Source organism: Peromyscus leucopus, chromosome 4 (assembly GCF_004664715.2).
Source record: "Peromyscus leucopus breed LL Stock chromosome 4, UCI_PerLeu_2.1, whole genome shotgun sequence".
NCBI lineage: Eukaryota > Metazoa > Chordata > Mammalia > Rodentia > Cricetidae > Peromyscus > Peromyscus leucopus.
In genome coordinates this window covers 67,263,602-67,290,688 of record NC_051066.1, presented here as the reverse complement: position 1 = coordinate 67,290,688, position 27,087 = coordinate 67,263,602, and the positions used below count along the sequence as shown (strand labels likewise).

The 27,087-nt window shown below is 38.7% G+C and overlaps 1 protein-coding gene across 4 annotated transcripts in view; it reads right to left on the bottom strand.

Annotated features, from left to right (window-relative positions):
- Ckap5 (cytoskeleton associated protein 5) overlaps positions 1-27,087 on the bottom strand; it is a 113,603-nt gene that overhangs the window by 75,530 nt on the left and 10,986 nt on the right. For 2 of the 4 annotated variants that reach the window (XM_028878914.2, XM_028878918.2), the window contains exons 2-4: positions 10,559-10,652; positions 4,025-4,218; positions 2,005-2,211 (exon numbers count right to left, since the gene is read on the bottom strand). In XM_028878914.2, the coding sequence (XP_028734747.1) occupies positions 2,005-2,211; positions 4,025-4,218; positions 10,559-10,615 (458 nt within the window). In that variant the 5' untranslated portion in view covers positions 10,616-10,652. Of the gene's footprint in view, positions 1-2,004; positions 2,212-4,024; positions 4,219-10,558; positions 10,653-16,560; positions 16,645-23,611; positions 23,760-27,087 lie in introns of those variants that run through there. The other 2 variants (XM_028878916.2, XM_028878917.1) reach the window with 2 other exon arrangements.

Below are 27,087 nucleotides of genomic sequence, written 5' to 3'. Positions count from 1 at the left end.
GGGAGGCAGAGGCAGGCGGATCTCTGTGAGTTCGAGGCCAGCCTGGTCTCCAAAGCAAGTTCCAGGAAAGGCTCAAAGCTACACAGAGAAACCCTGTCTGGGGGGGGGGACGGGACGGGACACATGTTAAGGCAACACTGTCTCCAAGATGTGAGTCATAAATCAAATTACAAGAGTTGCAAAGGAATGATCTTCATTCTAAGATTTCATTAGTGCTGCTGCGTTCTGTAGCTAACACTGGAATGGGAGACAGGGCTGACTGAAGAACTGCCTGGATTTGGGATGTTACTAAGTGGCAGAATGTCTGCACTCCCACTGAAGAGGAGGATGACCCAGAGTCTACTTAATCAGAATTACTGATTTACCAAAATCAGAGGTTCCACTAAATCTTAGCCACTTGTCTCTGAAAGGGCAGTTAATGTATAAAGAACTTCAATGTTGAGTAAGAATTCTAGGACTGAACACATAGCATATACCAAAAAGGACTCAAAACAAAGGTATACTCCAGCCAAACAACTATGTCTTTCTAGCTAACGTAAGTCTATTGTTGAAGCTAGCAAAAGAAAACTGCTTACATATATAAGGAATGCTTTTCTTTTCTTTTTTTTTTTTAAATGATTTTTCGAGACAGGGTTTCTCTGTATAGCTTTGTGTGGTGGTATTGTGTTCCCCAAAATATTGTGCACCCTAATAAATTTATCTGGGGTCAGAGAACAGACAGCCACTAGATACAGAGGCTAGAAAATGGTGGCACTCACACCTTTAATCCTAGCACTACAGAGGTAGAAATCCCTCTGGATCTCTGTGAAAAGGCCAGGCATGGTGACACATGCCTTTAATCCCAGAAAGTGAGTCTTTAATCCCAGGGAGTGGTGGTAGAAAGTGAGGACCAGAAACTAGAAGCATTTGGGCTGGTTAAGCTTTCAGGTTTTTGACCAGCAATTCAGCTGAGACCCATTCTGGATGAGGACTCAGAGGCCTCCAGTCTGAGGAAACAAGACCAGCTGAGGATCCGGCAAGGTGAGGTAGCTGTGGCTTGTTCTGGTGCTCTGATCTTCCAGTTCACCCCAAAACCTGGCTCAGGTTTGATTTAATTAATGAGAGCTTTTAAGATTCCTGCTACAGCTTTGTGCCTTTCCTGGAACTTACTCTGCAGCCCAAGCTGGCCTCGAACTCACAGAGAGATCTGCCCGCCTCTGCCTCCTGAGTGCTGGGATTAAAGGTGTGAGCCACCACCGCCTGGCTTAGGAATGCTTTTCTACAAAAAAGCCAATTCTCAGTGAAAGACCCTAGCCCTTCAGGCTTACACCCCCAAGCCTCAGGAAAGGAGAAACTTCAAGCACCAGGAAATAAGAAACTAAAAATCTAGTTCCAAGGGCAACCTGACTTAGCCTTTGTTCAATCTCCCCTGCAACCATGTAACAATGTAAAAAGATTTCTGTTAAGAGATGTGCTCAACTGTGACTGGGATAGTTGCAGGTGTTCCAGGAAGGACCACTGTGACCTTTGTGTAAACTCCACTCCTGCCCTGATACCCCCCCCTTGAGGTTTCAGGAAGAATGTACCTATTGACGTAACTGTACCCCCTCTGTGATCACTCTGTAACCAGACCATGATCTTGTGAAACGAAATTGTATGGGAATTGTAATCTTATAGGTTTTGTGGGTTTTTCCTTTAAAAGCCTTCATGGGGCTGCAGTAAGATATGGCTCTTGCTCTTAGGAGCAAGAGTTTGCCCTTCTACATAGAAGCTTAAATAAAAACCTCTTGCTATTGCATCATCTGGACTGGAGTCTGGGTTCTTGAGACCCTAAACTTTGGGGTCCAACACTCAGATAGAAAAGAAATGTTCTCTGCTCACCTTCAGTAGGAAAGAATTTAAAGAAAATAACCAAACAACATGCTTGAAGGCTGAAATTACAAGTTTAACAATCTCCATTACTGTTTAAACCTGGAACTCAAATTCAGTCAGCATACTTCAAGAACTGAAACACAAAAGTCTTACCTTAAGGCTTTCCTCAGTGTCTCTGTACAGGCCACTATGATCTTGGGGTTCTTATTATCCAGACCCTTTAAGAGCTCTTCTTGTACAGACTCTCCTTTTTCAATCTCTATATACATGAGGCAAATCTCTATGCCCAACTCCTTGGCTTTGGCTTTAGGTTGGTTGAAGACTTTACTTACAACACCTGATACAACTTCTCCCGTGGTTCTGTAAATGCCACACACAAGGACGTTTAAGTAAAAAGAGATAAGCCTTAAACAATCCACAAAACACATGCTTCACTATAATTTCATTTTGTAAGTATAGAAAATTCAAATAGGAAATTTTCCCTAAATGTTCCTTGCAATCTTTTGTTTTGTTTTGTTTTTATTTTTTTGAGACAGGGTTTCTCTGTGTAACAACTCTGGCTGTCCTCAAACTCACAGAGATCCACTTACCTCTGCCTCCTGAATGATGGCATTTAAGAGTGTGAGCCACAGCCGGGTGGTGGTGGCGCACTCCTTTAGTCCCAGCACTTGGGAGGCGGAGGCAGAGCAGGCGGATCTCTGTGAGTTCAAGGCCAGCCTGGGCTACAAAGTGAGTTCTACCAGGAAAAGCTCCAAAGCTACACAGAGAAACCCTGTCTCAAAAACAAACAAACAAACAAACAAACAAACAAAAAAAGTGTGAGCCACGACTGCCCAGACATTCTTTGCAATCTTATGATGCAGAGAAACTATATCTATCCTTGCTGACCTTCTTTAGAGTAATGTGTGCCTGTCTTACATGTGGGTATACAAACATACACTTTATAAAGCAGTATTGCAGAATGCTTGCTTTTTCAAATATAAGTTATTTTAGACATTTTTAAGACAAGAAAATTTATTCGTATGATGGGGGAGGTTATATCTTTAATAAGGAAAGACTCCTCAACTTCTTAGTAGTAACTTTACTGCACTGAGCACCTTGTAAATTAAATAAAACCTGTAATTCTGGGAGCAAGAGGTTAGGACTATAGGGAGCATGTCAAAAAAGCAGTTTCTAATATGAAAAGAAAAATGCAACCATTTTATTAAGATTGGTTATAGTTAACCAAACTGTCAAACTGATGATGTACACTGATGTCTTTGAAGTAAACATATCTTTCTTGTAAAATTAAAGGTCTCAACTATTTGTATACGGAAGTTCTTTCAAACAGATGACAAAGACTAGACTTAGAAAAATCAAGTTAATAAAGTACAGGAAAGTGAGTGAATGAAAACTTGCATCATCCATAGTTGAAGACAATTAGGCCAGGAAATACAAATTAGAATTCACTACCCCAAGAGACAGAAGACCTTGGGGGGGGGAAGGTAATTATAAGTTTGGGTTTTTTTATTTTTTTTTTTTTTTAATATTTATTTTTATTTTATGTGCATTGGTGTTTTGCCTGCACGTACATCTGTGTGAGGGTGTCAGATCTTGGAGTTTGTGAGCTGCCATTTGGGTGCTGGAAATTGAACTCAGGTCCTCTGGAAGAGCAGTCAATGCTCTTAATCACTGAGGCATCTCTCTAGCCCAGTGATTCTAAGTTTTAAGAGAAGTTTTTCAATATGCCCAGTTGTCTTCAGTGAAGCTATGACACTTCCTTTGCGATGACCTCACAGTAACTACTTTTAAAAGTTACTAAGGTTGCTTTAGTTTTGAATAATTTTCACCTAAAAAGCTCAAGAGGACAAACAGGGCCAGCTAGATGGCTCAGCATGTAATGACATCTGTTGCCAAACCTGCAGACATCAGTTCAATCTCTGGGACTTACATAGTGGTCAGAGAAAGAACTGACTCCCACAAATTTCCTCTGATTCCCACATGTACCCACGCACATGGAGATAAACCTTTATTCTACTTCAGAGGTTTCATGTACCATTCAGACTAATTAAAGACAATGAAAGACTATTAGCATATTTTAAAACTATAATAGAGGCTATATAAATATGCATACATTTATCTATGTAGCACTAAACAGAGATGTTTACAGAATATTAGAAAAGAATGTACTTACTTCCCTGCAACATGGGCATTTTCAACATAGACAAGTGCGGCTTCCAGTCCTTTCAACTGAACCACTGCATTGGAATCAGTGACAAATTTTTTGATTAATCCTAAGTATTTGGACCATTCTGGGTTTTTTTCATCCTTTATTTTCTGGAAGATCTTCAGGGCCTCTTCATACCCACTTAATCTTGCTTTCCACAGCTAAAAGAAAATTAGCGTTTTAAAACTAGGTTAATGATATTATTCAATAATAATCTGGAGAAGAAGTAAAAGAATATTCCATGCCAGAAAATTTAAACAAAATACCTCATAACAGGAAAAAAGAAAGGAGTTTAAGAAATTCAGACAATTTTCAAAAAAAAAAAAAAAGAGTAGTCAATAAACAATTTTTTTTCTTTTTTGAAACATGGTCTCTCTCTTGAACTCACTTTGTAGACCAACCAGGCTGTCCTTGAACTCGGAGAGATGCACCTGTCTCTGCCTCCCTAGCGCTGGGATCAAAGGCATGTGCCACCATGCCCAGCTTCAATAAACTTAGAATGTTTTGCCAAGGCTATCTAAAAATCCACATCAAGGCCAAAGAGGTGGCTCAGTGAGTAAGGATACTTGCTGTGAAAGTCTGATGACCTTAGTTTAATTTCTGTGTTCATCTGAGAGAACTTTCTCAAAGTTGTCCCCTGACTTCCATATATGCGGTACAGACACACACATAATTTTTTTTTTAATTTAAAAATAAAATACAGCTGAGCAGTGGTGGTGCATGCCTTTAATCTTAGCAATTGGCAGAGGCAGGAGGATCCCTGTGAATTAAAGGCCAGCCTGGTCTACAAAGTGAGTTCCAGGACAGCCAAGACTGTTTGTTACAGAGAAAACTTGTCTTGAAAAACCAAATTAAAAAAAGTAAAATAAAATACAACTCTCAATTTATTACAAATATTTCCCAATTTATATTCAAGTATTATTACTAATAGAAAGATATGATAACTGAAAGATCATAAATCACCATAATGGAACTGCCCACTCTCCAATATATGAGGTATTATTTGTATAATTATTAGTCAGCTTTATACTATCAAATTGTAATCAGTAACTTGCTATTATTTAATTACTGAATTTCAGACACCTCTATTGAGAATGTATATTATTATTAATTTACTTACTAGGTATTTTAATACATAAAAGCTAATACAACCTCAACCTATGTGGGGTTTAAACTCCAGCAGTAGAGAAAGAAAAGAGCAATCCATTATGGTTGGACTGGAATGTCTTTCCCAGGCTTATGTGTTGACTACTAGGACTCCAGATAATAGAACTATTTTGGGAGGTTATGGAAACTTTAGTAGGTAGGGCCTAGCTGGAGGAAGTGTCACTGCAAGTTTAGTCTGGGAGTGTTATGCCTTGCCCTGGCCCCTTTGTGTACTCTCATTTTCTGCTTTCTAACTGCTCTGAGGTGAGAAGCTCCTCTACTCTATGTTCCTACTGCCATCATGCTCTGCCCAAGTGAATGGGGCCAGGAACCACAGCTTGATTCCTTTGAAAATAAGTTCTTTAGGTTGTTCTCTCAAGTGCTGGAGTCCTTTATAAGTAATACACAATCACACAAATAAGCTTAAAATTAATACTGTTAAGTTCTACAAAGAAGGGACATGGCAATATGAAAATGTATAGAATAAAAGCCTCATTTTGTCTTGGCATTAAAAAGTTTATCCAGGGCTGGGCAGTGGTTGGTGTATGCCTTTAATTCCAGTACTCAGGAGGCAGAGGCAGGTAAATCTCTGAGTTTGAGGCCAGCCTGGGCTACAGAGCAAATTCTAGAACAGCCAGGGCTATACAGAGAAACCCTGTCTCAAAAAACAAAAACAAAAACAAAACAAAATTTAGATAAGGTTTCCCTACATAGCCAAGGTTATCCTTGAACTGACAAACTTCTTGCTGCTACCTTTTCTTTCTTTTTTCTTTTTTTGAGACAGGGTCTTACCATTCAACTCTGGATGGCCTAGATCTCACTATCTACACCAGGCTAGCCTTGAACTCACAGAGATCCATCTGCCTCTGATGAGGTTAAAGGTCTGAGTCACCACGTGCAGCTATTGCCACTATTTTTCAAATGCTGGGATTATATAAGCATGTTCAGCATTATTCCTAGGGCTAGGAATGTAGCTAAGTTGGTACAGTGCTTCCCTGGCATGCACAAAGCCCTGGATTCAATACCCAGCACCACATAAAACCTGAAGCACTGGAGCATGCCTCTAATACCAAGCAAGGAGGCTCAAAAACTCAAGGTCATTTTCAACTACATGCAGAGTATGAGGCAATTCTAGGCTACGTGAGATCTATCTTAAGAAGGGAAAGAGAGAGGAAAAGACAGAAAGAAAGAAAAAAGGAACATAATATAAAATGAGCTAGTAAGGATTTGAAAGAGCCAGCTCATACAGGACTGATGAGATCAAATGAAAGATTCTGCTTATTCTCAGAACAATAACAGAAATGATTTGGGGAATATAAGCAACAAGTTAGACTGTGGAACAACCAAATTTGCATTTTAGACATTAATAATCAATTAGGTATTTCTCCTTAATACTACATTAGATCAGAGAGAGAAATGATACAATATATGATTGGAAAACAGAAGATATATATTTGCTTAAATGTATTTTGAAGCAGGTGTTATTTTCATAGAAAAGAACTTTTCTTTTTAAAGATTTATTTATTTTATGCATATGAGTGCTCTATCTGCACATACAACTTTATGCCAGAAGAGGCCATCAGATCTCACTACGAATAATTGTGAGCCACCATGTGGTTGTTGGGAACTGAACTCAGGACCTCTGGAAGAGCAGTCAGTGTTCTTAACTGCTGAGCCATCTCTCCAGCCCTCAGAAAAGAACTCTTCTAAGGACAGAAAATTGCTTAACCTATTACAAAATGCTTTTAAGTATTTAGTTATTTTTTAAAGATTTTTACTTTTATTATTTGTGTGTGTGTGTATGTGTGTGTATGTGTGTGTCTGTCTGTCTTGAGTATATAGGCACATGTGTATGCAGGTGTCATGGAGGCCAGAAGATGACATCAGATTCCTTGGAGCTGGAGTTACAGTGATTGAGAGCCACCTGATATAGGTGTTAAGAACCAAACTCAGGGCTGGAGAGATGGCTCAGAGGTTAAGAGCACCGACTGTTCTTCCAGAGGTCCTGAGTTCAATTCCCAGCACCCACATGGTGGCTCACAACCATCTGTAATGAGATCTGGCGCCCTCTTCTGTGTACATAATAAATAAATAAGTCTTAAAAAAAAAAAGAAAAGAAAAGAAAAAGAACCAAACTCAGAGCTGGGCGGTGGCGGTGGCGGTGGCGGTGGTGCACACCTTTAATCCCAGCACTCTGGAGGCAGAGCCAGTCGGATCTCTGTGAGTTCAAGACCAGCAAAAAACCAAAAAAACAGACTCAGGACTTCTGAAACCAGCAAGCTCTTTTACCCACCAAGCCATCTCTCCAACTCTGCTTTTAAGCATCTAAAGACAAAACTAAAACCCTAAACTTTAATTAAAAGAACTATTTAAAAAGTAAAACAGCCAGGCATAGTAGTACACGCATGTAGTCCCAGCACTCAGGAGGCAGAGGCAGGTGGATCTCTGTGAGATCAAGGCCAGCCTGGGCTACACAGCCAGTCAGTTCCAGGACAGAAAGGGCTATGTAGGGAAACTGTCTCAAAAAAGAAAGGGCAAACAACTAACCTGTTCATTTTAAGTAGAAATTTGTAAGAAAGAAAATGGAATTCTCTACAAACTGGTAGACAGGCATGGTGAATCATACCTATAATTCAAGAATTCAGAAAACTGAGGCAGGAAGGCTGACTCAGCTATATAGCCAAATCTTATCTCTAAATTAAATAAATAAATATAAATATAAATAAAAGAAACCACAGGTATAGTTAGGGAAAATGAAATAATTGAAAAAGATAACTGATAATGATATGAATCAGAAATTATCTATTGAAGCTTAAAATTATCCGTAATTAAAAGATGGCAAGCCTCAGAGGGTAGATACTGGAATATACATTATATAAACCAGAGAATCTAAAATATGCTAAATATCCAGGGCCAAACCAGACTGCAAATGCAGAAAGCGGTTTCCATAAAATAAACTATGCTAATGAAAAAGCTACCCAACTTACCACTTGTTTTTTTCTTCTAAGATAGGGTTTCTCTTTGTAGCCCTGGCCATCCTAGAACTCACTTTATGAACCAAGCTGAACTCAAACTGAGATTCACCTGCCTCTGCCTCCCGAGTGCTGGGATTTAAGGTGTGTACCACCACCGCCCAGCATAACTTGCCACTTTTTAAAGATACACTTTTCCCCCTCTTCACTAATAATACACTTTTTTTTCTTTCTTTCCTTTTTTGAACTGTTTCCAGAGACGCACCACTCCCCCCCCCAATTTTTTTTTTCCCCCAATGATAGGGTTTCTCTTTGTATCCCTAGTTGCCCTGGAACTTACTCTGTAGACCATACAGGCCCTGAACTCAGATCTGAATGCCTCTGCTTCCTAGTGCTGGGATTAAAGGGAAATTTTTTTTAAGCTAGAGACACCTGTTTTGTGTTTGTGGGGTGTGTGTATACGTGTGGTATATGGAGTGCTTGTTCAAGTAAGAGTACACATGTGCCAGGGTGTATGTGTGAAGATCACAAGACAACTTGTAGGAGTAGTTTCTTTCCTTCTACCCTGTTTGTGAAGCAGAGTCTCTCTTGTTTTTGCAGTGCATATTCCAGGCTAACTGGCCTGAGAGCTCCTGGAAGATTTCTCTCTCCATCTCCCATCTAACAGTCGGGTACTGGGACTATATTTGCAAGTCACTGCACCCAACTTTTTGCATGGAGTTTGGGTTTAGAACTTAGGTCATCAGGCTGGAACACCAAGTGTTTTTATTTACTGAACCATCTTCCTGTTTTTCTAAGATAGGGTCATATAGCCAAGGCTGGCCTAGAATTTGCTATGTAACCAACCAAGGCTGGCCTTAAACTCCTCATTCTCCAGCCTCAAACTCTCAAGTACTTAGGTAGGAGACTCCTATTTCTATTGAGAGCTGCTGGTAGCAAAAGACCATGGGAGTATCTAGTTCAGAAGGTCAACCTATCAGAACTAAGAGTTCTGTTAGAGGAAACCATCACACAAGGCTTTATGGAATTACTGCCTTTTGAATGAATTGGCTCTCTTGTTGTAAACTTCTTGTGCAATAATAGCTATGATTCCCCCCATTTACCGTGCATTTCCATATTATGTGTACATGTAATCTCATGACTGCAACTCAATCTGACGGGCACAACTTTCTCTATACTTTCAGGGTAATTGGATAACTTTTCCCAGCTGTGTTTATTTTTCATTAACATAACATCTGACTAGGGCCACTCTCTGGACAAAAGTATTTCAGCTAAGATGATACCTTTTTATCCAAGGACAAATGCAGGTAGATAAACATTAGCTCATCTCACCCACAGATAGAGAAAAGAACCACTAGCAATTAAATCCTCAACTCCTTATCTTTACTCCGGTTATTTACACAAGACCCTAATTTAAGAGATTTACTGCTCACATTCCTGGGATGATGTTGCTAATTACTGAGTTAAGGTAGTTATTTCCCACTGACCAATGGAGATTTCTGACAAGGACAGGCAGATGATAGGTGTCAAGCTTCATTTCTTGTGCAAATTAAGTTTTAATCCTCCTCAGCCAGGTGCTATTCCTAGATTTCCTTCTTAGCAATCACTCCAAGCTTTTACTAACCAAATGCTACATGCTCTGACATAGGTTGCTTAGCAACTGAGCATATGTCCCTGCCCTGAGAGGGGAGGAGCCTAAGAGTAAAAGACAGTTTTACTTTACTAGTGACTTATACTGACATATATAGACTCCTAACACTTTACCTAGCCATTTCTAGATTATAGTTTGAGCACATAAATAACTTTTTAGAATTCCCTAATTGATCTTAGCCTTTAGTTGACCCTACCAGAGAACTCCCCTTTAGTCACTCCCCTTTTGGGTTGTAATTAGAATCTGACAATTATTGCTTTATGTGTGGATCCTTATCACCTCTCTCTGCGACCCTGAAAAACTTCAAGCCTTACATTGCATTGCCAAAGAATTACTGCTTGTGTATATATATACAGGTTCCCCCCACAGCACTTGAGGAATTGATTTAGAAGAACAAAGATGAGGGCAAAAATGGAAGGAACTAGGTAGAATAATGAGAGAGCAGAAAAGGGGACAGAGAGGAGCTAAGTATGAGAACAAAAAAGAAGCTGTGTAGATAGAATAAAGTGTGTTTAGATTCATTTATTATCCCTCAGCTCAGTATTCTAGCCACTTGTAGTTTCTGTTCTGGACACTGGTAGAAATCTCCTCAGGGCAGGCACTGTGAAGAATTTGAATTATTTCTGACATAAAATAACATGTTATCAATGTTCTACATTCTAAGTAAGGTAATAGTTTAACTGCTGACAAAACAAGTTAATGACAATAAAATTTAAGTTCTAGAAGTCTTACCTTATGTTCACATTTCTGATCAACTGGCAGTTTCAACCACTCACTGTCATCTCCCATTGTGCTTCTAGTTTTTTCTTGGAGTTAAAAGTAGTTCCTAGTCAGATAAAAGTAGATAGTAGATACTCGTTAACTCTAACAAGTAGTCTTATACAACAAAAATGATTTTTCTTCTGTTATTAACATGCATGTATAAATAAGAGTTAAAAAGTCCATTCTTTGATCAGATGCCTACTACTTAATTCCATTAATAGAACAATTTTCTTTTTTCCTTTTTTTGTTTTTTTGTTTTTTGTTTTTCAAAACAGGGGCTCCCTATGTCTGGCTGTCCTCAAATTCAGAGATCCACCTGCCTCTGCTTCCTGCTAGCTAGAATTAAAGGCATTTGCCACCACACCTAGCTAATAGGACATTTTCTTTCTATTTTATTTTTTGTCTTTTTTTTTTTTTTTTTTTTTTTTTTTTTTTTTTTTTTTTGAGACAGGATTTCTGTGTAGGCCTGGCGGTCTTGGAACTCGATCTATAGAGTTGGCTGGCCTCAAACTCAGAGATCTGTCTACCTTGCCTCCTGAGTGCTAGGATTAAAGGCATGCACTGCCACTGACTGGCATAGAACATTTTCTTTATGAGAAAAAAACAGAAAGTAGATGCAAAGAGATCAATAGTTCAAGATCAGTCTCAGCTAAATCTGGTGAGTTTGAGGGCAGCCTGGGTTACATGAGACATGTCTCAAAAAAAAAAAAAAAAAAAAAAACCAACATTTTATTTTTTTTCAAATGAGAAATATGATATATGACAAAGAAGTGAAAAAAAGACAGGAAAGAAGGAGCTACTTGGCCCTTGAAAGAATGTGGGAGACAAAAATATCATACCCCCATATCAACTTCTTTGGAATATTTCTATTTGGTTACAAAAAAAAAATTCAGACACATACATAGCTCTGAAAAGCCATCTTTTTATAAGAGAAATCTCCATCCATAGAGGAAGCCTTCATTAACAAACAAAGGAATTTCTTCATCTTTGGAAGTCCCCTTCTCTGCCCCAAATCAGGACACTGGATTTTCTCATAGAGGAGACTAGGCTCCATATTTGGGCCACAGAGACAAAGGACAGGTTATCTGACTTTGTGTAATCAAACAAACTTTTATTTAATATGCATTCCATTCCTCCTCTCTAAAAATGTCAAGTCTCTATTCCTTTCCATAACTTAGAAAACTATAAAAACTTCATCATTTTCCCTGTATTTAAGAAATGCATATTCCTTACTGTTAATTTCTCTACTATTGGTTTCATGCACTTATTTATCCAACCTTCAGAGAACATAGACATTTTCTCTTTCTTTTTTTCTTTTGCTTTTTCGAGACAGGGTTTCTTTGAGTAGCCCTGGTTGTCCTAGAACTCACTTTGTAGACCAGGTTGGCCTCAAACTTGGAAATCAGCCTGCCTCTGCCTTCCCAGTGCTGGGATTAAAGGTGTGCATCAGGGGCTGGAGAGATGGCTCGGTGGTTAAGAGCTCTGGCTGCCCTTCCAGAGAACCCAGGTTCAATTCCCAGCAACCACATGGCAGCTAACAACTATCTGTAACTCCAGTTCCCTGGGATCTGACAACCTGACATCTTCATGCCAATGCACATAAAATAAAGTTAAATAAATTTAAAAATAAATAAATAAAGGTGTGCACCACTACCACCCAGCACCTAAAATTTCTTATAGAAAATAATTTATATGAGCTAAGCACGGTGATACAAGCTTGTAATTCTTGCCCTCAGGAAGCTGAGGCATGAAACCTTGTCTTAAAATAATACACAACAATAGACTAGAACAGAAGCTGGATATGGTGGCTCAAGCCTGTAATCCTATCACCCATGATGCTAAGGTAGGAGAATTATTGAAAGATGAAGGCCAGGTTGGGTTACAGAGTGAGTTTGAAGCCACACTCTACCAGACTGAGACATGGGGAGGAGGGATATCATTACAGATAAATCTCAATACTATCTAGCTTTCCAGATAGTCCTGGTAAATATGAATCTAACCCATGCTTATACAAACCAGTAAATTATTAAATCCATAAATGATTTGTTCCTTTGTAAATAGTCTGCATATTTAAACCTTTTTTTGCTGTTTTTTTGAGATAGTTTCACTATGTAACCTTGGCTAGCACAGAGCTTGATTGCTACATAGACAGGCTGGCCTAGAACACACAAAGATTCAGTTGCCTTCCATCCCACAAATGCTGGGATTAAAAGTGTGAGCCACCATGCCTAGCTTAAACCATTTTCAAAATATTTATTTCTATTTATGTGTGTGTACTGGGGTGGGATATCCCTGTGGAGATCAGAAGGTGTCAGATTCCCTAGAGCTAGAGTTACAGTCAGTTATGAACTGCCTGACATGGGTGCTGGGAGCTGAACTCAGATCCTCTGGAAAAGCAGTAGCACCTAAACATCTCTCTGGCCTCATATTTAAGCAATGTTTAGCAAGGTTTATAGTCAATATACCTTTAACAACTTCATGCTTTCCATTAGGAAACACTTTCCCTTCTGATTGTGAAATATGTTACTGAAGAAACGTTACCATTTACTATACAAAATACATAAAGAAAAGTATTAAATGAAAATTTACTACCAGTTAGTAATTAAAATGAGCATAGTATATAAATCACATGAAAGACAGGCGGTGGTGACTCACGCCTTTAATCCCAGCACTCAGGAGACAGAGCCAGGTGGATCTCTTTGAGTTCGAGGCCAGCCTAGTCAGTCTACAGAGTGAGATCCAGGCACCAAAACTACACAGAGAAACCCTGTCTCAAAAAGAAAAAAAAAGAAAGAAAGAAAGAAAAAGAAAAAAGAGAAAGACAAGGCTACTACTCTTTTAATCCTTTGTGCTCTGTTTTTGGCCTAGGTTGCCCTTAAACTCACTATGTAGCTGAGGTTAATCTTAAAATTCTGATCCTTCCTTCAGTCTCCACCTCTCAAATGCTGACATTTTAGGTACAAGCAACTATGCCTAGGTAAGGCATTTTTTGCAACTACAAATATTTTCATGTTTTTGAGAATATTATATAACTCAATACCCACACAGCACTTCATTCTGTGAAAGTACCACAATCAGCAATCTTACTGAGCTTTTAACTACTGAGCCACCTCTGCTGCCTCTCAAAGTCCTTAAAGCATATTAATCCATCTGTGTTTACATTAACTGTGTGAGGGAAAAAACTTCTTCCCCTTTTACATATAAATCCATAAAGATTAGGTAACTTGCCAAAACAACAAAACTGGTACACAGTGAGACTACACTCAAGGTCTTTTTATTTACATTTTATTCCTTCACATGAAACAGAAGGAAACATCCCAGAAAAAAAATGCTTAAAAACAAAGACTAAATTGCAATAGTTTACTAGAGTAAGCAGAGCTCTACTTAAGACTTCTCTCCCAAATCTCCATGCCTGGGAAATAACAGCAGTATTTTAGAGCAGAAGTCAAATCTCTCTCTCTTTTTTTTTTTTTTTTTTGTTTTTTGTTTTTTGAGACAGGGTTTCTCTGCGTAGCTTTGCACTTTTCCTGGAGCTCACTTGGTAGCCCAGGCTGGCCTTGAACTCACAGAGATCCGCCTGCCTCTGCCTCCCGAGTGCTGGGATTAAAGGCGTGCGCCACCACCGCCCGGCTCAGAAGTCAAATCTTAATAGAGAATTTGCAGAAACTCAAATTCAGCAACAGTGAACTAGGGTTAATAGTCTGGGAAACCATATTGCTTACCTTTGCTGAAGATGCATATACTCTACCACCTAGCAATTCCATGATACACATACATATCTTAAAATTGACGTTAACTAAATAAGATCGACATAAGAATGTTCACAGGAAAGTTTAACATAGTCAAAGTTGTTTATCAAAAGGACACTGAATAGTGGTGTATTGAAAATAAAATACTGAACAGCAATTGAAAACGAATAAACTATGTAGTACTCTTCAAATTCTATAGGGAAGACCCTCTCTCTCCTCATTAATTATATGCTAATATGCTTGTAAATATTAGAGCTGTACATTCAAGTTCTCTACGTGAGTGCAAGATGGTCTAACTGCTATGGATCTTGGTCTAACTTTGGTAGATCATAAAAATGGTAAGCACAGCCAGGTGTTGGTGACTCACACCTTTAAAACCAGCACTTGGGAGGCAGAGGGGGCAGGTGGATCTCTGTGAGTTCGAGGCCAGCCTGGTCTACAGAGTGAGTTCCAGGACAGCCACAGCTGCACAGAGAAACCTGTCTCAAAAAACAAACAAACAAAAAAGACTTGAAAACATTCTCTAAGAGAATGCTAATAATTTCATAGTCCGTGATTTCACTCCTTGTTCTTTTCTTCCCTTTAGTCCTACTCTTTCTTAAGAAACATGAAAAAAAAGCTCTGGAAGAGCAGCTCTGAGCCATCTCTCCAGCCTCTCTTTCCAATACCTTTAACTTAAAATTTTTTAAGTTTCCCTGTTTTTTGTTGTTTGCAGAGTCAGTTCTTTCCCGATACCTTAAGAATCAAACTCCAGGTCATTGGGAATGTGCTATGTGCCAAGAGCCTTTAACCACTGGGCAATCCTGTGAGTCCTTGTTTATTTCATTCCTTTTTCTGAAACAGGAACTTGCTGTGCTTAATAGCCAAGGAATGGTTTGAACTCATGATTTCTTCTGCTTTAGCCTCCTGAGTGATTATTACAGGCATAACAAAACTCAAGTTCTAGAATTTCTGACACATAGAAACAAAAACCACATGTGCTGTGTGTATGAGTTATGAAGCCTCACAATTAAATTGGCAGGTTGCAGGCTACAGAGATGGCTCTGCAGTTAAAAGCATTTGTTGCCTCTTCCAAAGGATCTGAGTTCTACTTCTAGCACCCACATGGTGGTTTATAACTACCCGTTCCGAGGGATCAATACTTTCGATGCACAAACACTCATAGGTTAAATAAATCTAAAAACAACATCAACAAAAAACTTGGTATGTTAGCTATGCATGGTGGTATACTTCTGTAACTCCAGCATTTGGGAAGCTAAGACATGCCAGTTTGAGGTCACCTTGGGCCACATAGCACGTAGTGAGTTACAGGATAACCTCAGCTCTGTCAAGATCCTCAAAAAAGCAAGCAAATAAACAGAAACTGACATGTTAACCTTCCAATCAACAAATTGTAATACTACAGGCATTATTGCATCTGTATGTTTTTTCCACCCTCTTCTTTTGTGCACAAAAGCACTTCCTTAAAGAATGTTCAATCTGTCTTTTAGTTGTTTGTTTGAGACAGGATCTTTCTACATAGGATGTCCTGGAACTCACTATGTAGAGTGCTTAGATTAAAGGCATGCACCACCACATCCAGTTTAAATCTATATCTTAATCACTTTTTCTTTCTTTGAGACAGGGTCTCATAAATCATGCAGTTCTGGATGGCCTGAAACTTGGATGTAGAACAGGCTGGCCTCAAACTCACAAGAGATCCTTTTGCCTCTGTTTCCCAAGTGCTGGGATTATGCCCTGGCTCAATCATATGTAATAAACTCCAACTATGCTCATCTGAATAAAAGTTACCACATCGAGTATACTTTTCTATGAGCTGCTATTTCACTCACCATTTTGTCTGTAAAATTTATGTAAATTAGTCAAACTGTGATTCAAAGGTACTGGAGTGCTTGTCTAGCATGTTTAAGCCCTGTGTTCTTTCCCAGCCCTGAAAACAAAGTGTAGTTCAGAGTCATGTACTTGTCTACAAACTGTACTTTCAGAGATTAGCAGACATGGAAACAAACATTTAGGAACTTGTGTAGCATCAGTTCTAATTTCTTTTACTGTAGTGGGTTTATTTAGCAAGGTTTAAGTGTAATTGGCCCCCATAATCCTACAATCTCATAGGGAGTGGCACTATTAGGAAGTGTGGCTTTGTTAGAGTGGGTACGGCCTTGTTAGAGGAAGTGTGTCATTGTGCGAGCAGGCTTTGAGGTTTCATATACTTAGGATACTTACTTCCCAGTAAGTTAGTTAATTTCCTGTTGCCTGCAAGATGTAGCAGTCTTAGCTCCAGTACCACCTCTGCCTGCATGCCGCCATGCTCCCCGCCATGATGGACTGAACTTCTGAACTGTAATCAAGCCACCACAATTAACATGTTTCCTTGGGGGGCTGGAGAGATGGCTCAGGGCTTAGGAGCACTGGCTGTTCTTCCAGAGGACCTGGGTTCAATTCTCAGCACTCACATGGCAGCTCACAACTGTCTGTAACTCCAGTTCCAGGGGATCTAACACCTTTACACCAATGCACATAAAATAAAGTTAAATAAATTATTAAAAAAAAAAACAAAAACACGTTTCCTTGGTAAGAGCTGTTGTGGTCATGGTGTCTCTTCATAGCAATAGGAAACCCTAACTAAGACAAGTATAAATTAAACAAAGAAAGCAAAAGAACGTAGAGTGAGGCTGTGAAGTAATCGAAGTCAGACCTTGAATGGCCTTCTAAGCAAATGTTATACAATTAGACATCAGTAGAACAGTGAAAGGAAGACTTTGAAGGATTGTTAGTAATACTACATTTGCTATCAAATTTGTATATTTCTTTTCCTCAGCAGTGACTTGTTTTTTAATTTATTGATGAATTAACTGACTGATTACTGATTGCAATGCTAGGGATTAAATTTGGAGCCTTATGCATTCTAGGTCAATGTTCCACTAAGCTACAGCCCCAGTCAAACTTGTATTTTTCAAAGAGGGGCTGGAGATGTGACTTGGTTGGTAGAGAACTTGCAGAGTACACACAAAGTCTTAGGATACATGAACCCTTCTCAAAAACAAAAACAATCAAAGACCATATAATGTAAATGCAAATCAATGCAAAGATAAACTGAAAAACCATAAAAAGAGAAGAAAAGCAGTCAGAAGGCCACAAAGAGTTTAAATGAAAGATGATGTTAGTCTGGACATAAGGTAAGAGTCATGTTCTAAGTACCTAAACATTCCTTTACTGAGTTCCCTTTACAGGATGGAAAAGGAATTTTAGACAAGCCAAGTTAAGATGTATGTTAGGGTCAGGCAGTGATGGCCCATGCCTTTAATCCCTGCACTTGGAGGCCGAGGCAGGTGGATCTCTGTGAGTTCGAGGACAGCCTGGTCTACATAGTGAGTTCCAGGACAGCCAGAGCTGTTATACAGAGGAACCAAGTCTTGAAAAACAAAACAAAACAAGATGTATATTAGACAAGTGAAGATGTAGGCAGCAGTTGGGGATTCAAGCCTGAAGCACCAAAAAGACATATGACCCAGAGATTCAAAAGCAGGAGTGTGAAAGACATATGTAACTAAAACCAAGGCAGTGAATGACAACACACAGAGAGAGGACACAGTGGAGAAAACAAGGATAGTTTAAATTAGCACTGAACAGAACAAGCTGGACTTGGTGGTATGCATGCCTATACTCTCAGGACTCAGGAAGCAGGAACATTTAAGTTTGAGGCTACAAGACCCTATTTTAACAGCAACAACAACAACAGAAAGAACAACATTCCAGTTCCAACACCAACAAAATGCAAAAAACAAGCCCTGCAGTTCACCATGTGCAGTGTTGCCTAGCACCCACACACAAGCACCAAACACTAGCTAAGGAAAAGAAAAAATATACAATCATTTCAAAAGCAGTAATTCATCAAATTTCAGTTTTTGTTCTTGAGAAAAATTTTATGATCTTCTATTTTATCTTGGAATCTAAATTTTTTAAACTATTCTGTTTATTTTCAAAACCATTATAGACTTGAAAAGAGGTCAGGGATAAGTTTCTTAGGTAACATGCTGAGTTAGAAACATATGTAGAAAAGTAAGAACAATAATACTCTACCATTATTGTGTGGATTGTATGAGTTAGTTTACATAAAACTCCTGGACACCAGATACTTAGCATCTAGCAAGGGCTCAAGGGCTCAAAAACACAGTTTGTTATCATCTGCCATTCCCAACTTGAGAGCATTTATTTCATTCACTCCAAAATTACTTTACTTTAATTTACAATTTTATAGAATTCAAACATTCAAAGTGAATTTAGTTTTAAAAAATTTTGCTTCTGATACTTTAATCAATAAATCAAACTGAACATCTGAAAAATAAAATATACTAAACAAAATAATACATAGACCCCCTTAATAGTTTTATAGTCGTTTCTCTCTCTCTCTCTCTCTCTCTCTCTCTCTCTCTCTTCTTCTCTCTCTATCTCTATCTCTATCTCTATCTCTATCTCTATCTCTATCTCTATCTCTATCTCGGCCCTGGCTGTCCTGGAACTAGCTATAGACAGGCTTGATCTCTAACTCAAGAGATTCCCCTGCCTCTTCCTCCCGTTTAAAGGCGTATGTCACCACTACCCAGCTACCTTCTTTACTTTTTTGGTGCATTGGCCAAGTATAAAAATTAAACCAGTCCCATGCCTCCTTTTTAGACAGTCTCACTAGGTAGCTCAAGCTAGCCTCCAAATTCACAATTTTGCTGACTCGGCTTCCCATTTACTAGGATTATAGGTATGTGCCACCACATCTAGCTGTTATTTATTTGCCATTAAAGTGATTATTGGAAAGCCATACTTTGTCTTTCTGTGAAAATATTAACTAACAATTATCATAAAGAAAGACCATGCTCTGATGTTCAGAATTTATTCAGGATGTAATGAAGAAACACAATCTGTATAATATGGTATACTTATAAAACAAAACTTTGGTTTCACAAAAGGTCACAGGTTAAAGGCCTGCTAATCTCTCCTTAGAGAAATGAAATACTTTACAATATATAGCACAAATTAAAACCAAATAAACATTAATAACTAGAAAGAAAAAATGTAAATATATAATCAACTGACAAATGGATGACTAATATGTGGTGACCTAATACAGTGAAATATTAGGAATACAAAGAAACAAAATATGGATAAAATTTATAGCATGGATGAACCTTGACAACATCATGCTAAATCACATATGGTATGATTCCATTTTTATAAAATGTCCAAAACAGGTTTTTAAAATAAGTAAGATTAGTAAATGCTTAGGACTTGAATATTTGAAAGTATTAGGGGGAAAGGGTGTATGAGTTTCTTTTGGAGAGAATAGAAATTCTCAAGGTATTTTTTGGTTTTCTTGGTTGGTGCAGGGGAGAGAGGAGGGTTGGTTGAACATATTAGGCAAGCACTCTACCACTGAATTAAATCCCTTGGCCTCTTTTGGAAGTAATGGAAATGTTTTTAAATTGTGGTGATAGCTACACAAAAACTAACCAAGTTTACTAACAAAGTCCTGAGAAGATAAACCACGATATCTTTAAGAAGTTTAGAATAGCACAAGTAAGATACATAAACAAATAGCTATAATATAAAATAAAATACACCATATGTAGAATGTGTCATAAACAAGGGGCAAATATGGCTTACAGGAGTTCAGAGTGGGAGAGACTGTGAGTGACAACCTCATGGCATCTGAAAGGTAGATAAAATTTTTAAAAATGTGTATTAACAGGGAATGGTGGTAAATACCTGTGATTTCAACATTTGGGAAACTGAGGCAAAAAGAGGATTATGAGTTTGAGGCCAGCATGGGCTACACTGTAAGATTCTGTCTCAAAAAAGGGGAGGAACAGGTAGAAAAGAAATAATTTTACATTTAGGAAACATTAAAGGCAAAGCTTTGGAGACAGGAAAGTATTAATCATATTTACAGACACTCCTAAGTGTAAAATCAGAGAGATTAAGGTCAGAGCATGGAGGTAATGATTAGTAATAAAAATCACTTAAAAGACACTTAAGACGGGCAGCAGTGGCACTCGGGAGGCACAGCCTGGCGATCTCTGTGAGTTCGAGGTCAGCCTGGTCTACAGAGTAAGATCCAGGACAGGCACCAAAACTACATAGAGAAACCCTGTCTCAAAAAACAAAACAAAACAGACAAAAAAGACACTTAATAGAACAATTTAGAAAGTAGAGAAAGTAGAAGGTTTTATTTGGAGGGTGGTTCAGTTTTTTGTTTGAGACATGTATCTCAGTCTGGTTTTCAATTCCCAACTCTCTTGTCTCTCTCTATACCTCCAAAGTGGTGGGATTACAAGCTGTATCTCCATACATGATGAAAGCAGAGTTTTGATAAGAAATGATTACAATACTCCTCCTCCAGGGCCAGAAATGAAGGTTTTATCAATAGAAATGGAAAGAGTGGGCAGGGATACTGAAAGGAGTTATAGTAAAGAGAAATAATCAGCAAGTTGTTGCAGCTAAAGTGAGAGCTGAGCGGAAAGTCTAATGTGAAGGGGGACGCTCCAGACTAAGAGTAAGGGTGGAAAATGGTGCCCCTGAGAGAAAAATATGAGAGTTTTGAGTTATCTGTCTTTGGAGGAGTGGAAGAGAAGCTAGAAGTGTGAGTCTGGTTTTAGACTAGAGAAATGACCTTCGAGGGGGGCATGTGGGGAACACATTCAAGTGGCTAAAAATGTAACACTGGGATAAACAGAGGGCTCTGGGTTTTATATACAAAAACCACAAAGATGTTTATTAAGTAACAGTTTGATGTTTTGTTTTAAATGCTAACAAAACTCTTCTGAAAGATACTTGATACTTGGGCTGGAGGGATGGCTCAGAGGTTAAGAGCACTGACTGCTGCTCTTCCAGAGGTCCTGAGTTCAATTCCCAGCAACCACATAATGGCTCACAGCCATCTATAATGGGATCTGGTGCCCTCTTCTGGCCTGCAGGCAGGACACTATATACATAATAAATAAATCTTTTAAAAAAAAAAAGATACATAATACTTGCTGTGACTCCTACAGTCTGGTCCCTATAAAAATATTCAGGAATTTCAGGTGGTTCAATGTTCCTAGGAGATTTTACCACTATCTATAACTGAGGCAAAGACAAAGAGGTCAATGAAAAGAATTTTGTTCTACCAAAGAATTACTCATAATACTGATATATCTAATGTCTCCAAAGATCTCAAATACAACATAGTCTGTACTGTTACTAGTAAAAGATTACACATAATTGCTTATTTTTAGAGGTTAAGAAATGTTTAAGTTTCTACATGTTTATACATAAAGGCAGAACTTAGAATAACTTTTCAAACTGTCCCATTTTTATACATAAAGGTAGAACTTAGAATAAATTTCAAACTGTCCCATTTTCAGCTTAGTGTTTAAATAACAAATTTTCTATTATATATACTTACATGTCTAAGCATAAAATCCCATCATAAAACACAGACCCCAGCAATCTAGTATTCTTATTCTTCAAATACCAAAAATAAGGCACAGAGAGATTATGTGATAAATAATGTTAGAGCTGGGATTAGAACTTGTCTCCTACTTTACAGTACATCTATTACTCTTCCCCAAATACTCAAATACTCAAATGTGGTATCTTTTTATTTTAAATTCCTGTGTTCTGACAGTCTATAATAACCAGAGAGCTAGTAAATACTGTGGTTTTGCATTTTACTTGGAAAGAATTGTTGGCAGTTCAACTCTTCTATGGCAAATTTCCAAGCTCTTGACCTACAAAGTTCTTCACTATCACAATACAAGAGCTCTGAATTTGATTACCATTCCTGGACTCTTACTCTGGCTAAGAAAATGCTACTGCAGAATCATAATATGAGTTTGAGAAGCTTGAGTGAAGATTCTGCCCACTCAAAACACAACCCCTAACCTTTATGCCTATAGTTCAGCTATTTGGAGGTTAAAGCAAGAGGATACCTTGATTCCAAAGGTTTGGGAGCCAGCCTCGGTATCATACCAATATCACCAATCTCATAAATAAATACATGAATAAATGAATAATACACCAGATCAGCAAGGTGGCTCACTATGCAAAAATACTTGTTGTCAAGCATGATGACCTGAGTTCAATCCCTGGGATCCACATGATGTAAGTAAAGAGCCAACTCCTGCAAGCTGTCCTCTGGTATCCACATACAGACTGTAACATGCACATGTTTACAACCCTAAATATATAAATGCTCTAAAAATTAAAAAAATTAAACCTTTTAAATGATCACTGACATGCAATGATACTCCTTTTTTAAAAGACAAAGTAATATTTTAGAGAATATTTAGAGAGCTTTACTCAAACCACATTTAGAAAGGGCATATGGACTAAAAAAGAGTAAAAATTATGTAACTGTCACAGAATATTTGAGATTATTATTACTTGTCCAAGGCCCAAAAGAATCTCATCTATGTGGAAGTAACAAAAATGATAACACTTTCCTTCTAACAAACAAACACACCTTCACTGCCTCCAGATGTCTCCATTAACAAGAACAAGCATTAATCATACTTGTGTACTCTGCATTATCGGGGGTAGAAATCTGAACTGCTTCTCTAGCAAGTTTTCTCACCAAACTTCAGCGATGGTTGCTTTCTTTGTTCTGGGATCATGACCTCCCACATATTCCCTCAGAAACTGAGACAGGTAGAGAACTGTATCATTTACCTTGTGCTACCTTATCAGCAGGAAAGAGGGTTAGCTGGATTCTCCCTAATAGATGATCACTGTTAATGTTTCCGAAAGGGGTACTGGATACCAACACAGGCCTCTGGGGAGGTAGAAAGCTAAAGCCGCTGAGAATTAGGTCAACTTTGACAATTACTGCTCAACACTACCAAGGTGACTGAAAACCTAAAGCTTACTCATGCAGGAGGCTAGCCAGGTCTCTAAATCCCAAGCTAAGAACCCAAGGCCCCAGAGCACTAGGCTCGGCTCCACCCATTCTGCCCCACCAGGTTCATCTCTGGTAAAAATCAATCCTCTCTTCATCCCAAGCAGGAACTAGGCTGGGGAAAGTCAGGTCATGGACAGGACTTAAACACAACACATCCAAACACTCTAAGGCTGCTGGCACCACCGAGGTACAGCTGATGCCCTGGCTTTAACACACTGCAGCAGGCATTGTTTTCGCTCCTTCCCGGACTTAGACTCTGAAAGGCCTGTTAAGACCCCTGAACTGTCCACCAGGGCTTCTGGACCGCACGGGATGCTTGACCCCTTCCGGTAGTCTGACACTTACGCTGCTACCCTAGCAGGGAGAGGTCGGGCCCTAATGTCCGTGCATGATCAGCAGGAATACCCGGTAGCAGGCGTAGCAGGCGGGAGGCAGCCGCATTGGCAAGTCAGCTGCTGGGAACCGCCTCCTCCGGGGGGGCGGGGACAGAAGCACTGCTGTCAGAGTGCCCGCCCCACCCTCAATGCCCCTCTGCACGCCCACAGAACACTTAAAGGGGCCGCAGCGATCATCACCCAGAGGTCGGCAGTCCCAGGATGCTGCCTCCAGCTCAAAGGTTTTCCAAAGCAGGATATAAATGACGTAACAACTTGGAAGTGGATCTCTGGTTTGGTAGTAATACAGGTAATGTCACAGAAATGAAGGAGATGACTAGTTTCCAATATCACAATTCTAAGTCTTTGAAGAGTGTTAAAAATTTTTTTTGCAGACAACAGTCAAACCATTAGAGTAAATATCCAGATGCCATCATGGAAGCTGCTTTTTTCATTAACCTCTCTTAGAAGTAGCAATTCTTCAGACTGCAGCACAAAGACACAGAAAGAAATTCCAGAAGCTTTCCAATGCTTCCTCTTGCCCTTTCATAGACTTCCTTAACAGCAAAGGGAAGGCTCCCAGGTAATGATATCAGTTAGGTAGGAAGGTTAATAGGAGGCAAAAGAGTAAAACAACTTTCTCTCTTTTGTGAATAAAAGATAGCTTTTCAAAAATTCACCAAGAATTTACAAGTCTATGTAAGCAAAGGAATATTGCATACAAATACAATTGGGATATACAGTCATTTAATTTAAAAGGAAGCTCTTGATAAATTTGTAGGGAAACTGCATTATATCTCAGGGTCTAAGCCGGAGTGATGGCTCAGCAGGTAAGCGTATTTACTAAACAAGCATAGCAAACTGAGTTCAATCTCTAGAATCTACATAGAGATGGAAGGAGAAAACTCTACAAAATCCTCCTACTTCCACACAATACCATGACACATGCACCCCACCTCTCAATGCACACAATTAAAATAAAAAACCTCAGGGAGTAAAAGCATAGTCTTTGAGATCTTCAAAGATTATTATTGCATATCAATTTTCTTCACACTGAATGAGAAAAAGACATTCCTCCATTGAATTATTTTAATTTTGCAGCACTAGGGCTTGAACAAAGGGTCTTGTACATGTTAGGTAAGATCACTCCTTAGAACTCTGCCCTTTGCCTTCTTAAAAACTTACTTTATATTTTGAAACAATGTTTCACTAAATCGCTCAGGTGTCCTATGAATTCTTTGTATAGTCTAGGCAGGTCTTGAACTTGTGATCCTCCTGGTTCAGTCTCCCAATAGCTGGATTACAGAACTGCACACCAGGCTCAGTTCCACAATATAATTTAAATGAAAAAACTCACCCTACTAAAGCCATCAAATTAGTATGAGAATCAATATCTATTTATAAATTAACATCTTGAATGTGAACAGGGATTCAAGTGGAATTTAGGTTCAGAGGACAAGCATGAACACTGAGCATAGACTCAGGTTACCCTTAATCTGAAAGTCTTAGAGAATTGAAGAGAAACTGACTGAAGAGTCAAGATGTTTCTACAGTACATTTACTGACATTCCTGAATTAAGTAATCAAGACCCTCTTTCATTATATACCCATGAAGTTAACATTGGTCTAAGGGTTTGTAGATTAGCCTTCCTCATCAGATTCTTAAAAAGATTTATTTTTACTATTTATGTGTATATCTGTGTGAGTTTGTATACACCACATTTGTGACTTGTGAAGAAATGCCAGGAGAAGACTACTCCCTGAGATAAGATCTTTTATTTATTTAAAGTCAGGCTTAATGAAATATAATTCATATACAGTAAAATTTATTTCATATAGCACACAGTTCTGAAAAACACAGAGCTACATATCCATTTCCACAAACAAGAACACCAACAGTCCAAAAACTTCCCTTGTGACCTTTATAGTTAATGCCTTTCCTCATTCCTAGGCAACCACCAATCAGTTCCTATACTTTTGCTTTTCCAACAGTGTTATATAAATAACATCATATAGTATGTTGTCTTTTTATTTTATTTATTTTCCCGGAGCTGAGGACCGAACCCAGGGCCTTGTGCATGCTAGGCAAGCGCTCTACCACTGAGCTAAATTCTCAACCCCATATGTTGTCTTTTGAGTCTAGTTTAAGTTAGTAGAATACAACTGAGATAAAGGGCTGAGATTGTGGCTCAATGGCAGACCCTTGCTCATCATGTCTGACTTCCTGGGTTCTATACCCAGGAACAACATCAAAAAATAACAGATCATCCATGCAGATGCATATAATGGCCATTTCTTCCTCTTTATTACTTGACTGCAAGATATAAACATTATGTTCCTGTTTACCAATTTAAGCCATTGAGTTAAAACATTTTGAAAAGAAAATGCTAGCAGCCTTCTCATACACGTTTTTGTATACATGTTCAGTTTTATTTCTCTCAGATAAATACCCACAAGAGGGATTGGTTTGTGGTATGTTAAGTGTATATTTAATCTTACGAGTAAATAATTGTTTTCCAAAGTAGCTGTATGGACCATTTTGAGAATTCAAGGGTAAGTGAATTACTAGTCCTAACTTCCTATTTGTTAACTGTTTTTTTTTATATTTCTAATATTGTGATTTTATTAGAACACAATGCTTCAAAAGCTATCTCTACTGAAGTCCAGCAAACATGATAAAGAACTGTAGCCCCAGCTCCTCATGAGGCTGAAGTAGGAAGATCACTTTAGCCCAGAAGTCCCAGGCAAGCCTGGACTGCATAATGAAACCTCCATGATGACATGTCTTTAATCCCAGCACTCCAGAGGTAGAAGCTGGCAGAGTTCTCTTATTTCCAGGCCAGCCTGGTCTACATGATGAGTTCCAGGCCAGTCAGGATCATAATGAGACCCTGTTACTAGGTGTCAAACATACATCCTATTTTGTATCTGGTTTTATACCTAAGAAATGGAGCCAATTCTCTATGCAATTGTTAACAATTCGTAACACGTTCTTTAAAAAAAAAATCAGTCATCATTCATCATTTAGTATAAATCACAGTTTTTTGTTTTTTGTCTTTGAGACAGGGTTTCTGGGTAGCCCTGGCTGTAGACCAGGTTGGCCTCTAACTCAGAGATTCACTTGCCTCTGCTTCCCAAGTGCTGGGAATAAAGGCATGGGCCACCACCACCTAGCCATAGATGTCATTTTATAGCAGTTTCAAAAGTAAATGCCAATGAAAACTACTCTTTCAAACTGCATCTGTGAGTAGTCAAATCAAGTTTTTTTGTTTGTTTGTTTGTTTTTTTGGTTTTTCGAGACAGGGTTTCTCTGTGTAGCTTTGTCTTTCTGGAATCACTTGTAGCCAGGCTGGCCTCGAACTCACAGAGATCTGCCTGCCTCTGCCTCCCAAGTGCTGGGATTAAAGGCGTGTGCCACCACCGCCCGGCTAAATCAAGTTTTTTTTT